This window comes from Propithecus coquereli, unplaced genomic scaffold (genome assembly GCF_000956105.1).
Source record: "Propithecus coquereli isolate 6110/MARCELLA unplaced genomic scaffold, Pcoq_1.0 Scaffold210, whole genome shotgun sequence".
In the NCBI taxonomy this organism is placed as follows: domain Eukaryota; kingdom Metazoa; phylum Chordata; class Mammalia; order Primates; family Indriidae; genus Propithecus; species Propithecus coquereli.
In genome coordinates, this window is record NW_012146079.1 from 2,772,962 (window position 1) to 2,786,732 (window position 13,771).

The window sequence follows — 13,771 nt, forward strand, 5'->3', positions numbered from 1 at the left end:
AAGTTTAAATATGAATGCAGACATTTGTTACTTCCTTCTATCCTTATAGTCCCCTTTATAATCATAGATGTAGTTGTACTTTATACCTACATTTAACACAAATGCCCAAACAGATACAAAGGACAAAAAGAGATCTGGAATATTACAAGAACGTAAATGTTAAAAAACAATGAAAGGTCACATCAAATCAAAACTCAAACAGAGCACAAACTCCAGGAGGCAAGGCTTAGTTTCAATTTTTTTACCCAGAGCCAGAGATTACTTTACTTTCTGATACAATAAAACCTAAGATTCGAGGAAGTCACAGCAGGTACAAATTAATGTTAAATATTCTGGTAACATTTGATTAATATTTGGGTAATATTTGATGAGGACACTTGCATTTATAAAACAACTAGATCAGTTTAAAAAACACCATGAATAGCTCTTGGGTTATTAATTTCAAAGAATGATATTCAATAAGAAACTATTTTAAAATAATACCATCAATTAAAATTCCGAATGTAAATATTTATTTGGCTAGTGGGTACTATCAGAACACCTATTCATTCCAATATTCTTTTACCAATTACGATGTACTGTGAGGTTAAAGGGACATCTCTCCTCTTGTTAGCCAGGCCACACAATGCACCCAGGACAAGCAATTACAAGGAGGCTATGTATGCCCTGGAGTGGCTTACTGCTCAATCAATAATCCTGACAGAACAGATGGGGGGAAAAATTAAACATCTAAACAAACTGTCTGCACACCTATGTTGTGAAAGTAAACTGCGAACTTGGATGAACCAATTTACCGCTAATTCAAAAAAAATTTTTTTTTCTCGTAGCCTTACACTTCAAGTAACAGATATACGTGTGTTTTATATCCAAAAGTGAGCCCTTTATATATTCTTAACATCACAGGTATTTGCTAGGAAAAAAAAAAAAGACCTATAAATCTTCACATTTTAAAATGAATTGCAGCTTCAGAAATATACATTTCAATTCACAATAATTATGAATTCCACGGTTTCTTGGTATTTTCCTCATAAATGTATATTTTAAAACTAGTTCTTATATGCTCTAATAATTCTCATACAACAGCAACTGTAAATGCCATTTGCTATGAACTATAATGTTGTAAACTTCATGGCCACCTCCTAGCATGCACACACAAATACTTGCATATACCTAACACTGTACGTTCAAAAGCAAACTCTGGCTAGCACAGGAAAAACCCTTCAACAAGAGCAGAGCTAACTGGATTCAGTAATGGTGATTAATTCATACTTACACATATCTTTCAAGAGACTTCTATACTTCCTTTTTATTCTGAAGCAATAGACACTATGGGATTCCAAGAAACTGGGTCTTTGTCACCCAAGTAACAATAGCCATAGTAAAATACTATAGGTAATCATTAGTGTCTTAGAGTTAATTTTATATATATTCTCATGCTTTAGAGACTTTAAAATTAAACTGCTTGAACTAGAATCATACCAAAGTATTGAATGCAAATATTCTGTTAAAGCCACAAAAACCATGTAACATCAAAAAGAAGTTCAGGTGAAAAACAGCTAGTATAAGGACTGACAGACCTCAAAGTAGGTAAAAGACACCACTTGTAAACATTGAGAAGCATTAATTCCATTTTAGTTCATGTTTAAACAATACCCAATTATGGGACAAAAATGGGATGGCTTTTTGTATCACCCAGTAACAATATAAAACAGCACCATAGTACAGAAAGAAATTAAATATATTCAATTAAATAGTAAACCAATGCATATGACGGAAGTTCTTAAATATGAATTCTACCTGTAGAGCTGATAACTTCTATCTGAATGAGGCGCTGTGCTCCTTTACTTAATTTTCCCCTTAATATTGTGATGAGACCCTTTCAGGACTACCAGGAAGATAAAGGTTTTCAAAAATACCTAAGGAGGATAGGTGTTACATGAATTATTAATAATTAAATAAAATTAAATGTTTTAGAAAGCCTAGTAAAACAACTCTCTCTTTTCATAAAATGCTTAAAAGTTCTAAGACTAGTTTTACAGTCTGTTGGAACACAGTAGAACTTTGTCCAAGGGCTAATCAGAATGGAACTACATGTGCTACTATTTTTACCTGCAGATTAAACGTGCAAACATATGTAACTCTAGCCTCACTGATTTCCCGTAAGATCTCCTAAAAACAATATTGACAGAGCCCACAAAATGACATCTTTTACAATTTATTCTTTGTTGGATTTAAAACAAATAAATAAAATTCCATTTAATACATTTCATTCCAGTTAGCTTCTACTTCCCCCACCTACACTAACTCCATGCTCGGACTGCCTTTACTACAGCCCTTGCTAACTTCTTTGCAAATTAATGTATACTTTGACTTTAAATTTATATAGAATTTAATTTCCATCTGTGTAATGGTCTATCACAATAATTCTGAACAAATCTTTGTATCAAAATAGTTATCAAACTGATCTATTTGAGCTGTTTTCAAAATGTTACATTATATATAAGAGATATTAAAGATAGTAGGTTTCAAAAGAAAAATAAGTAAAATTACAGCAAGTGAATGTTTCATAAAATGAAAACTAAGAAGAATGCATCAAAAACTGCGTTTTCAGCCACTTGGAAAAAATCATTTTACATTTAGATGAAATAAAACTGTATACTTTTCTCCCTCAATAGCAACCACACCACAGCTAAATATATTTCCAAACAATCAAGTCATTTTTTGCAATCTTTTTGTTAGTTCTAACTTGATTATCAAATAATTTTTATTTTTACACTATTGCAGAAGTGCATTTCTCTAGGTTTCCAAAACCACCTTATTCAACCTTCCCCATCTGTCACCATCTGCTTCTTTTTAGCATGTACTTTTTGTGTGATCACATAAGCATGTGAAAAATAACTAACATTCAGATGATTATCTGCTGGTACATTTGAGGACTGGGCATAATAAAAGTGAATTGCCAAAACGCACTTAACACTTTTAATTTTGTTGGGTCTTGCATGTAAGCTACATTTGATTTTCAAACTGTTTTACAGTTGGAAAGTTGATCAGGTACTGCTAACTCAAGAGCAAAGCTGAGACTCTAAATAATTAGCACTGCATAAAACGGTTTGGATTCAATAGGAGCCAAATCAAATAATAAAATTTAACAGTAAGAGTTTATATGTGATTTCTAATTTCTTTTATAATTTCTAGGTGTGAAAATACAGTACATATTACAAAACCAAAATCTCCTCAAGATATCTTACAGTTCATAATTTACTCCAAGTTTATTTCTTTCTAATGTAAGAAAGAGCAAAACCACACTCATTTAAAACTCTACATACAAATGCATTTTTAGAGTTGTAGCACACTAAATGCAGTTTATATGCCTTCTAGGACTGTATCTTTGTAATGTCTTAAAAAAAAATCTGATTGTGTTCTTTAACAATAAATATTCTCAAATGCTTCCCAGGTTGGAAAATTAGACTGTAGCCCCATTCTTCATCAAAGCGGTAAGAGAATGAATACTTTTTAAAATATCCTTTTGTCAAAGAATAGCATACTTATACTATAAAACTTATCTTTCCTGATTGTCTTTGCCACAGAAACAAACTAAGTTCATTGAAATCTTAAGTGTATTTAAAAACCTGCTATGAGTCTGACATATAGGACATTTAATAAACGGGCCTTGAATTGATTTCTAACATTCTTTTTAAAGTATCTTTGAAATATTCGTCATCTATCTTTGAACAGAAAACCACTTCTACCAGATTACAACATTTAAAAAGGAATACCACTGCTGAATGAAGTACAGGTTGCAACAAGATCTCTATATAATTTGTAAACCAGTCTACAAGAAAAAGAGAAGGGAAAATATCGACAGTCATTCACAAGAGAAGTAGTAGCCAAGAATGTATTACAGATCTAATATGCAACTACTACTTACATTATTATAAAGAAAAGACTAGCATTAATAATGGTATGTACTGGAAATTCTAAGGTTCAAAAAGAGTGAGAGACACTGCCTGAAATAACAGAAGCTGGTTTCGGCTTGTGCTAATCCCTTCCTAACACTGACCATGTAAAGCTGATCACATTATCACTTGCTCTCAATTCACAGGTGACTTTCCCCTACCAGGAATCAGACCTAAACTCCTTTGCATTCCAGCCTCTACCCATGTGTCCTGTTCCTCTTCCCCCTGCGGGGCCCTCCCTGCAGGCTCCAGCACTTCTCCTCCCACGCCACTGCATGTAACTCCAGCAATGTGGTTATTTTCTTGTACAATAATTATTTTCCATCTCTTATCACTTTAGTAAACAGCAAGCTGTTTGAGGATAAAAACCATTTCTTACTATCTTTGTATTCCCAGCACCTAATAAAATGCCTAATACCTAATAAAATATTCATTAAATATTTCTTTAATGAATAAATGAGTGTTCTTCAGTGAAATGGTCCACAGTGGAGATCAGAAAAAAGAAATTAAATTCTCAATTTTTAAAATAAGGGTGAACACATTCAAAGCTACAAATATGCGGCATATGACACAAACGTTTAAAATATAAGAATTAAAATTTCATGAGAAGTTAGTTGTTTTGAGATATGTCACACTCAAATAGTAACTACAATAAAGCATCCTCCCCTATAAAAATAAGATGTCAAGATTTTAATTACGAATCATCACGCATCAAATATAGATGGGTATATAAACTACTTTTAAAGACTAGATTTTTGAAATATTAAAAAAGGTATCCAGAAATGTTTTCTTGTCTTTAAAAAGAAATTGATACTTTCTTGTGAACTGTAAGCTTTTTATTTAGAAACAAATAAAACTCTTCTTGCATTAATCTTGGTTTTGTTCTTCAGTTGATGACATCTGCATAGAAAACAGTATCTTTGTTTCTTAGGAGATCATCTGCTTCTGAAATGAGATGTATTTATCTTCTTCAGAAATAATTTCCCCTAATTGTGACTCAACTAATTTTGTTATTCTAAATACAAGATATCGTCTTCCATGGCAAATGTATAGCAGGGGTAATTGAACTCCAGAGAAACAAAGAATTTGTTTTCCATGACATTCACAAAAACAATCCTATTCTAGAAAATATGATTTTTATTTGAATAAACAAGAAACAGTGTTTCTAAAATTTTATCAAATTCAATCACAAAAATAGAGAATTTTAAACTCCAGATTTTGTAACAAAAAATGATATTTTTGGCAAGAAAATAATCCTTGGAAATTTACTGTATTTTAAATGTTAGCACTTATTTACAATAACTCAACACTTTTAAAATGTAAATTGAATCCCTAGTTGTAAAGAACTATTATAACAATAAACCAGCATGAGTTACTATATGTATAAGGAATGCTAGTATCATTGTGAATTTATTCTACTTCCTAATTTCCTTTGATTATCTTTTCCTGTTGAGCATTTACAAAACATCCATTTAAAAAATTATAATCATTTACATCTACAAGTGGTTGTAAAACTGTGACTTTTGGGAGCCATGATATATGTAGTAAAAAAGCAAAAGTGGGCTTTGTAGGCAGATAACCTAGTCAGAATCCTGATTATACCTTTACCACCTCCTAGCTATGTATAGATTACATTAATAAATCCTAGCTCTATGTCCCCTCACCTTTTTAAAAAAACCAGGTTTGCTATCTATTACCAAAGATTATTCCAAATAGTAAATAAAGTAATAGATACAATGCACTTATATAGCATGTGGCACATAGTAGATGATCATTAAATAGTAATCCTCACCCATCAAAGATTAATGCCTCCCTATTTGGCTCCAGCCACACTAACCTTATTACAGTTTGAGGGAAAAACTGAGCTTATTCTTGCCTCAGGGTTTTCAGACTAGCTGTTCTCTGAGTTTGGAAAGCTCTTTCCCTACATTTTCAATAGCTACCCATTTCTTATCATTCAGATCTTTGGACAAACATCACTTTCCCTGAATATCCTATCTGGAGAAGATGTTATTTTCCAAAGATGGCTGTAGTACTATCTCCCATCGCAGATGCTCTTCAATAACAGAGAGATGGGGTAGTGCCCCTTAAATCTGTGCAAGCTCACAACTGCTTCAAGGAATAAGCATATGACAATAATGATGTCATGTGACTTCAGGAGATGCATACACAAATGTTCACAGCAGCATTATTCATAATAGCCCCAAAATGGATGCAACCCAAATGTCCATCAGGTGCTGAATGAATAAACAAAATGTGGTCCATCCATACAATGGATTATCATCCAGCCATAAAAAGGAATGAAGTAGCAATAACATGCTAAAACATGAATGGACACTGAAAGTATTGTGTTAAGTGAAACAAGCCAGTCACAGAGACTCCATATTGTATGATTTGATTTGTATGAAAATGTCCCGAATAGGTAAATCTATAGAGACAGAAAGCAGATTAGTAGTTGCCTGGGAGGAAGGGAAATGGTGAGCTAATGGGTATGGGGTTTCTTGTTGGGGTGATGAAAATATTTTGGAATTTTCAAAATAGCTGTAATGATTGTACAATTCTGTGAACACACTAAAAACCACTGAATTGTACACTTTAAAAGGGTGAATTTTATGATATATGAATTGTATTCCAATTATAAAAAATATACTATGAAAATAAATTTTTAAAAAATTAATAAACTTTTGATGGTTTACCAGGTGGGAAAAAAATAAAAAAAGCAATGCAACTTCTAACTTGTTCCCTAAGCCTGACTACTCAGAAGTTGTCATTATGAGGAAGCTGAGGCCACATGGAGAAGCCAAATATCAGAGCTCCTGCCAACGGCCCTAATAAGGGACCAGTGGACAGCCAGCAGAACTGTCAGACATATGTGAAGATGCTCCCAGATGACTCCAGCCTCCAGCCATAGAATCACCCTCTCACTGTAAAGTCTCTCTGGCTGAGGCCTCACACACAGTGTGGCATAAATTAACCATCCCTGTTATCCCCATCTGCATTCCTGGTTCAGAAATCCACAAGCATACCAAATGGTTGTTTTTCACCACTAAGTTACACATCAAGAGTAACTGGAACGCTATATACAACAGCCACACCACACTCTTCCCTTTACCTTGCTTTTTTTTTCTTCATGTAATTTAACATAAGACATTGTTATTTATTTTTATTCTTTCTCCCTCCCCTAGAAGCAAATTCCCCAAGAATAGGATCCTTTTCTGTCTTGTTCCTACAACTGTATCACCCAGAAAATATCCAATATATAGTAGATACACAATAAATATTAATATTTATTGAATAAGCAAATTAATAAATTATTGTAGAACCCTCAGCACAAAGAGGTCACCAGTCTGAAGCTTCCTTTGACATAAATTCTAAAATGTAGCTATTGTCAACAACTTTCTCAATAATTTTCTTTAATTAAGTATAAAAACCCACAATACTGTAACTCCAATAATCAGTTTCTTTGTTTCTAAAAAAAGTCCAAGATGGTTTATAAAAATGTAAATATTCTTGAAGTCAATTATTCTATTTGAATTAAATCAATCAAAACTGATATAAGAAATAAAATGTATACGGCCAAGAAATAAAAATTGATTTAATCTGCTTTAGTTAGCACCTTTGCAATTACAAAGTTTATAAAATTTAATTTCTGTATATTCTCAACTTCACAATACCACATTAAAGTAAGTGAGAGCAAAATAAATTTGGTTCAGGTTGAAATACAGGTAAAAGTAGTAGGTATTGCAATGATTTTTAATGCTTAAATGATTTACTTTGTAAAACATTCTGTCAATGTTATTTTTCCTATGAACAGAACTGAAGCCTACCTCTGGTGCAAGATATTCCGGTGTACCACAGAATGTCTTCATGGTGGCTGCATCTGTGATCCCTTCTTTGCAAAGTCCAAAATCTGTAATTTTTATGTGGCCATCTTTATCCAGCATCAAATTCTCCAACTGTGTATTAAGAAAAAATGACATCATTTGTTATATAGTCTCCAACAATAGGAAAATACTGTTTTGAAAAATTATTGATTGCTGGGTAAGGCATTTTGGAAAGAAGACAGAGTTGTAGTTAACAGAATTTTCAATACTTACAAACCCTGTAGCTTCATGTGTAAAAAGAAACATGTTTTATAAAATACTTCATGATTATAAAATTTTTGATTTTTAAACCAATGGCAAAGAGTGCTATAGCTTTAAGAGCCATTATTGTGTAAGTTCTGAGAATTAAAGCCTAATTAAATTTTCAAAGCAATTCATCAATCCTCTTTTAAAAAAAAAAATAAAACAAAATGTGATCTAAACAATCCCAAAGAGATGAGCATCTTCTTCTAGATATATACAGATGGTTTTCAACAAGTTCTCTTGGGAATCTATTGCTATTATAAAATATTCACTTACAGAAATGTTTTTTGGTGGTGGTTGTAAATCAAACCTAAATCTTATTTTGTAAGGTAAGGCGATATCCTCTTTTGCAGTTCTTTGTAATAAAGAAATACCAACCCTTTTAAACATAAAAAGAAAAAGAATATCAAAGTCAAACATTCAACAGTTAATAAAAATATATAGCACAAATGTTATAAAGTTGGAATCTCTTTGAACCCATTAATTAAAAAACACCAAAGAGAAACTTAGACTTTTAACACGATCATCTGTCTCAAGTGAAAATTATGAAATGTAAGGAGGGGAGGAGTTCGTACAAAGCCAACACAATTAAAAATAGCAACAATATAACTGACCAATCCCTCCCCCCCATTCTGAATCCAAGGTTATGATTTTCATCACACAAAGAGACATATGAGTTCTGAATTGTGAACATACAGCCTTATATAGTTGGGGCCCATAATCACCCAGTAATGTAGATACAACCTAAAGGTACCTCTCTTGTCACATAGGAGAAATACACAAGACATGAAAAATGTATTAGCAGGATGAATGATAACAAACTTTTAGTTAAGGAGCAAATACTTATTCTACTCCTTAATGAGATGACATTTGTCAGGGTTTACCTGGACTCTGAAGTTAATATCAAATTTCAAACAGAACTCCACATAAGAACATAAACAGAGACTAGCCATATAAAATGTAATGACATCAAACCCTCTGCCCTATTATCAAATGTCTTATAAACAAGACACTTAATAGAGTTAAGCAAGTTGTGTTCACTGAAGCAAAGATCAGAACAGACATAAGTTCCTGTTACGGTACTTCAATGCGCTATGCAACTGAACTAAACGTTCAACACACATTTCACGTACAGTATACTTCACAGATGTAAGTCTGTCTTCAACTTGTCTACAGAAAGCTGAATGATCCATAAATACATTGAACCTTTTTAAAATAGAAGTTTTAATTTTATCTGAATTCAGATATCTTGCATCTTCCTAATGCTTCTCTACAATCCAGAACCTAGAAATCAAGCCTAATTTGCAAATGATAGTAAGTACCGAATATTGAAACCAATCAGGAACATCAAGAAAAAGTCTGTCTCTCTATATCTCTTTTTTCTTATTATCTCTTTATCTACATGCCTCTAGTAGTTTCTCTCTTTTCCATTTCTTTCAAAAAAACCTCTTCTTCCTCCCTCTTCTAACTTGCCATAATGAGAAAAAGAAGTATGTATCAAAAACATCAGGATATCGCATCCCTCATTCACTCAACACTAACATCATATGAGTAGTATTTAGTCACACATTTTTAGGAATCCATCTACTGTGTAAAGGAGGAAGAAAATTATTTACAAATGATCTTTCTTTGGTTTTCTCTTCTAAATCACTTTTCTTCTTCCCTTTCTTAGCCACAAAATGCGAAATGCCTACTGTCACTGACGGTTCAGGAACCGTATGTTTATAAAACTTTACATGCATCTGTTTTATCTTCACAGTCAGTTCTAGTCTCCAAGACGGAGACAGGCACAGCAGGCTTATGCGTAATAGCCGCATCCACTGGCAAAAGCAGTGATGAAGTGGAATGGGAGGTTGTAAGAAGATAGATTATATATTAAAACTCTGGGTAATGTTTACTATTTGTGTCAATTAGAATGGTTGTTATCTAAAAGTTCATGCTTTTTGAGGAGAGAAAAAGAGTATTAGACATAACAGCTCACAGAATTTCCACAAAGAAGGGCAACATTTTTTGCCCAGCTGAAGTGGACAGGCATTATTATCATTATTATGATTATTATGATTATTCTTAAGCTTCCTCGCTCCTCAGAGAGTAAGGACAGGTGTTATTTGACAGAGGGTCTTGATACAGTGTGTATATGAAGAGATGGCAGACTCTGAAATCCTTTTCCCTCTGTGCTTTGTGGACACAAAATCATTAACAAGAAAGTACTGTATTCCTTCCTGCTCTTGTTGGTACCTAGAGTAAAATTAAACTCTAAAAATCCTAGCTGTCTTTTTCTTCAATTCATTACTTCCCAACCTTTTACATTTATTGTAAAATAAAATAAATGAAATTTGTAGGGTATGCCAGGATCAGTGGCCAGGCGTCTTGAGGCCAGCATTCACCAGTCTGGAGGCTCCTCTGACCACTCCACAGGCGGAGGGAGGCCATGGCTTAGCCATGCCTGTGACCCATTTGCAGGACCCAGGCTGAGGAACTCTGCTCTGATATAGGCCAGGCTACCGATCAGAAACTTTAAAAACATTGTGGATACATGTACGGGATCATTTTAATTAAATGATTGACACTGTGATCAAACAAAGGAATGAAGAGAGCAGTTCCCAAGGCTCTGATGACTATTGTAACAATAGCAATAAACAATTCCTGTTGCCCTCTTAAACCCTATGTTAGCACAGACACATCAAACTCAGTTTCAGGCACTGAGACTGTCTCAGGCTCAAGAAGGTAGTACGGAATTTCTACTCTGCACGTTGCAGATTTAGGTTTATGGGCGTCCAAATGCCAAAATGTCCCAACCTGACCTGTGGAGACTGCATGACCATGGGATTAAGAGAGTGTGCTGAATACTGAGAGGAAAACATGTTTTCACTTTCGACTCTCCTAATCTAGAGAAAGGATTCATAATGTACAATAGTGGAGATCTCAACTAGGTTGCAAGGCTATTTAAGAATTTATTACAAATAAGGCACACAGTCCAATACCAGTACAATTTAATTTCGGAGGTGGAAGGGATTCTTAACAGCAGTAGTTTAAGATTTCTATAAATGAGGAAATCCAGTGACAGTCTGGTTAGAAGCAGGAGTTGGGGGACGTGTCTTGAGACTCAGCAGGCATAGGTTGGGAGGGCTTTGGTCAAAGACTCTGAAGCCATCTCTTTGTGCATTCACTGAGTCTTAGAAATTATCTAAATTTATTTGGTGGTTTCTCATATTAATAATATAAATGGTTAAATACTCTCTGATTAAGTAGAAAATAAGATTAGATGTTCCACAAATAGAATCTGGAGCAGTTTATGTATTATTTTCCCCCACTTGTAATTCTGTTTTTTTTTTTTTTATTTCAAAGTATTAAGGGGCTACAAATGTTTTTGTTACAAGGATAGCTTTTATGATGTTTGAGTGAGGGCTCTTCATGTGCCCATCAAGAGAGATTAATTCTTAATGAATTCCAGCAGCATTACATTCACCTTACAAATACGTGTTCAGCCTATTCTGTACTTGGAGGGCCATGGTCACTGAAAATAAAGGTTGCACTTGCAAAATAAGATCTAAGCAGAAAAGAAGTTTTAAAAACATAATCTGCACTGCTGAAGAAGTTTGAAGAGATTTTTTAGAATTTTCACGCTATCATGAAGAAACATTACCTTTTCCTAGGTAATCACAAGGAACTTGGGTCCTTAAAAATACAATATTTCATATCATGATATGTATTGATAAATTAAGCAAACTGTCTAATGTGAAGCAAAAGTTTCGACCATTTATCTGTTGCTATGAACACTGAGTTGTTAATAAGAACTGATAGAATATCTTAAGTAAATTTGCATAGGAAATAAGGCTCTGCCTCCAACTCTGCATGGGACAGCAGCATACTTTCATCAGTTTATTTGAGAAGTGCAGCTATCATAGGCATCTCAAATGGATTTGCATTTGAATAAAATCTGTCATTAAGAATGAGACCAGAGACAAATCTAAGACCGATCAATGAGAGAACTAAATCAGTTCTTGATGATGCTGTTTTAATACATCCAGTATAAATATATTTGAAATGTTCATTCTCGTATCTTTCATAGCTTAATTTGAATTTTAGGTTTACAAAGATTGCCGAGAGTTAATCCAATGCGTCCCCCATCTGGATTTCATTTCAATTTTAGAAAGCAGAATGGTGTAGTGACAAGAACATCATACAAGGAGCTAGGATTCATGAGTTCCGGTAATCTTACTATGTTAACAATTTAGTCCATTACTTTTAGTAAGTCACTGGGCTTCTAGGCTTGAAACACATCACCTATAAAATATGGACCAGCTCTACATTTCTGTGATTCTACCTAAAATATCTTATTATCTTATACATAATCCTGTATACTATGGATACAAGTTAACACATAAGTTTTAAAGATTTAGTTTCTTACATTATATAGAGTTTTCTCGGTGCACAATCACATCCTATGCTATATATTCACTTAGACCTTTAAGTTAAGGCTATATTTTCAAAAAATAAACTTAGAGAGCAGAGACCACTTAACTGTCTTGTAGAGTTTGTGGTCTGTGCATGTGGTAACTATGTGGCTGGTATTCATAAAGCAGGTATGTTGCAGTTTAATAAATTTAGTCTAATTCCATCATCAGAAAGGATGGGGCAGTAGAACTCATTTAAGGAGCCTCAATATACCAGTATGTTCAATCATTTGATGAGAAATAATTAAAGGAGAATATTGACAAAGACCACCCTAATTATATCCTTCTAAAATCAATGCCGCAATCAACTGAACTTTTTTTCCTTAGGGTTCTTTAAGCTAATTATTCAATCTTCTGGCTTTAAGCATTCTAGATGTTACCTATTACTTCAAAATTATTCTCATTTCCTTAAACCCAGGCCTCTCCTCTTCGTTCGCCTCCTTTCTCCCTACAATTGGACTCATTAAACATGAAGTGGGAGCAGAAGGAATGGACTCAGAAAGAGCTATTTCTAAGTATATTTGGAAAGTGAATACATATTTTGTCATGTCATATAACTAATTTATTTAAAAAACATCCATGTTGAAGACATTTAAATATAGAATTATTTGGCCATGCAGACATCAGATACAAGAATGCCGAATTCTGTCACATTCCTAGTTACAAAAAAAAAGATTCAGTCCTGATAAATTTAACAACATGGATGAATCTCACCAGACATCATGCTGAGCAAAAGAAGTCATTTACAAAAGAAAACATACTTTATTACTCCTTATATATGAAATTTTAGAACAGACTAAACTAATTATGGTGATAGAAGCCACACTAGTAGCTGTCTGGGGTACGGAGTGGAGGGAGATTGATAGTAAGGGGCACAAGGAAGCTCTGGGGCTGACGGAAAACTTTTATACCATGGTTGTGGTAACAACAGTTACATCATACACACACACACACACACACACACACACACACACACACACACAAACACACTATATATATAGTGTAACTATTGAAATATATATATATATATATTTTGCCAAAAGTCAACTATATTTAAAATGTATGAATCTTATCTATAGAAATATACTTTAATAAAGGTATAATTTGGTGTAAAAAAAGATTCAGGCTAAATACAATCACACTGTTGATTTATATTAATCTCTAGTCCATTTTGACACTTAGATAGTTGGTCATCTCTGATCTAGATGTTTCATAGTTGCATAATTTTTTC

At 33.5% G+C, this 13,771-nt stretch overlaps 1 protein-coding gene across 4 annotated transcripts in view; it reads right to left on the reverse strand.

Annotated features, from left to right (window-relative positions):
- Window positions 1–13,771, reverse strand: part of AKT3 (v-akt murine thymoma viral oncogene homolog 3) — a 295,324-nt gene that overhangs the window by 61,147 nt on the left and 220,406 nt on the right. For all 4 annotated transcript variants that reach the window (XM_012644381.1, XM_012644380.1, XM_012644382.1 and 1 more), the window contains one exon: window positions 7,784–7,912. In XM_012644381.1, coding sequence (XP_012499835.1) covers window positions 7,784–7,912 — 129 coding nt within the window. The remainder of the gene's footprint in view (window positions 1–7,783; window positions 7,913–13,771) is intronic.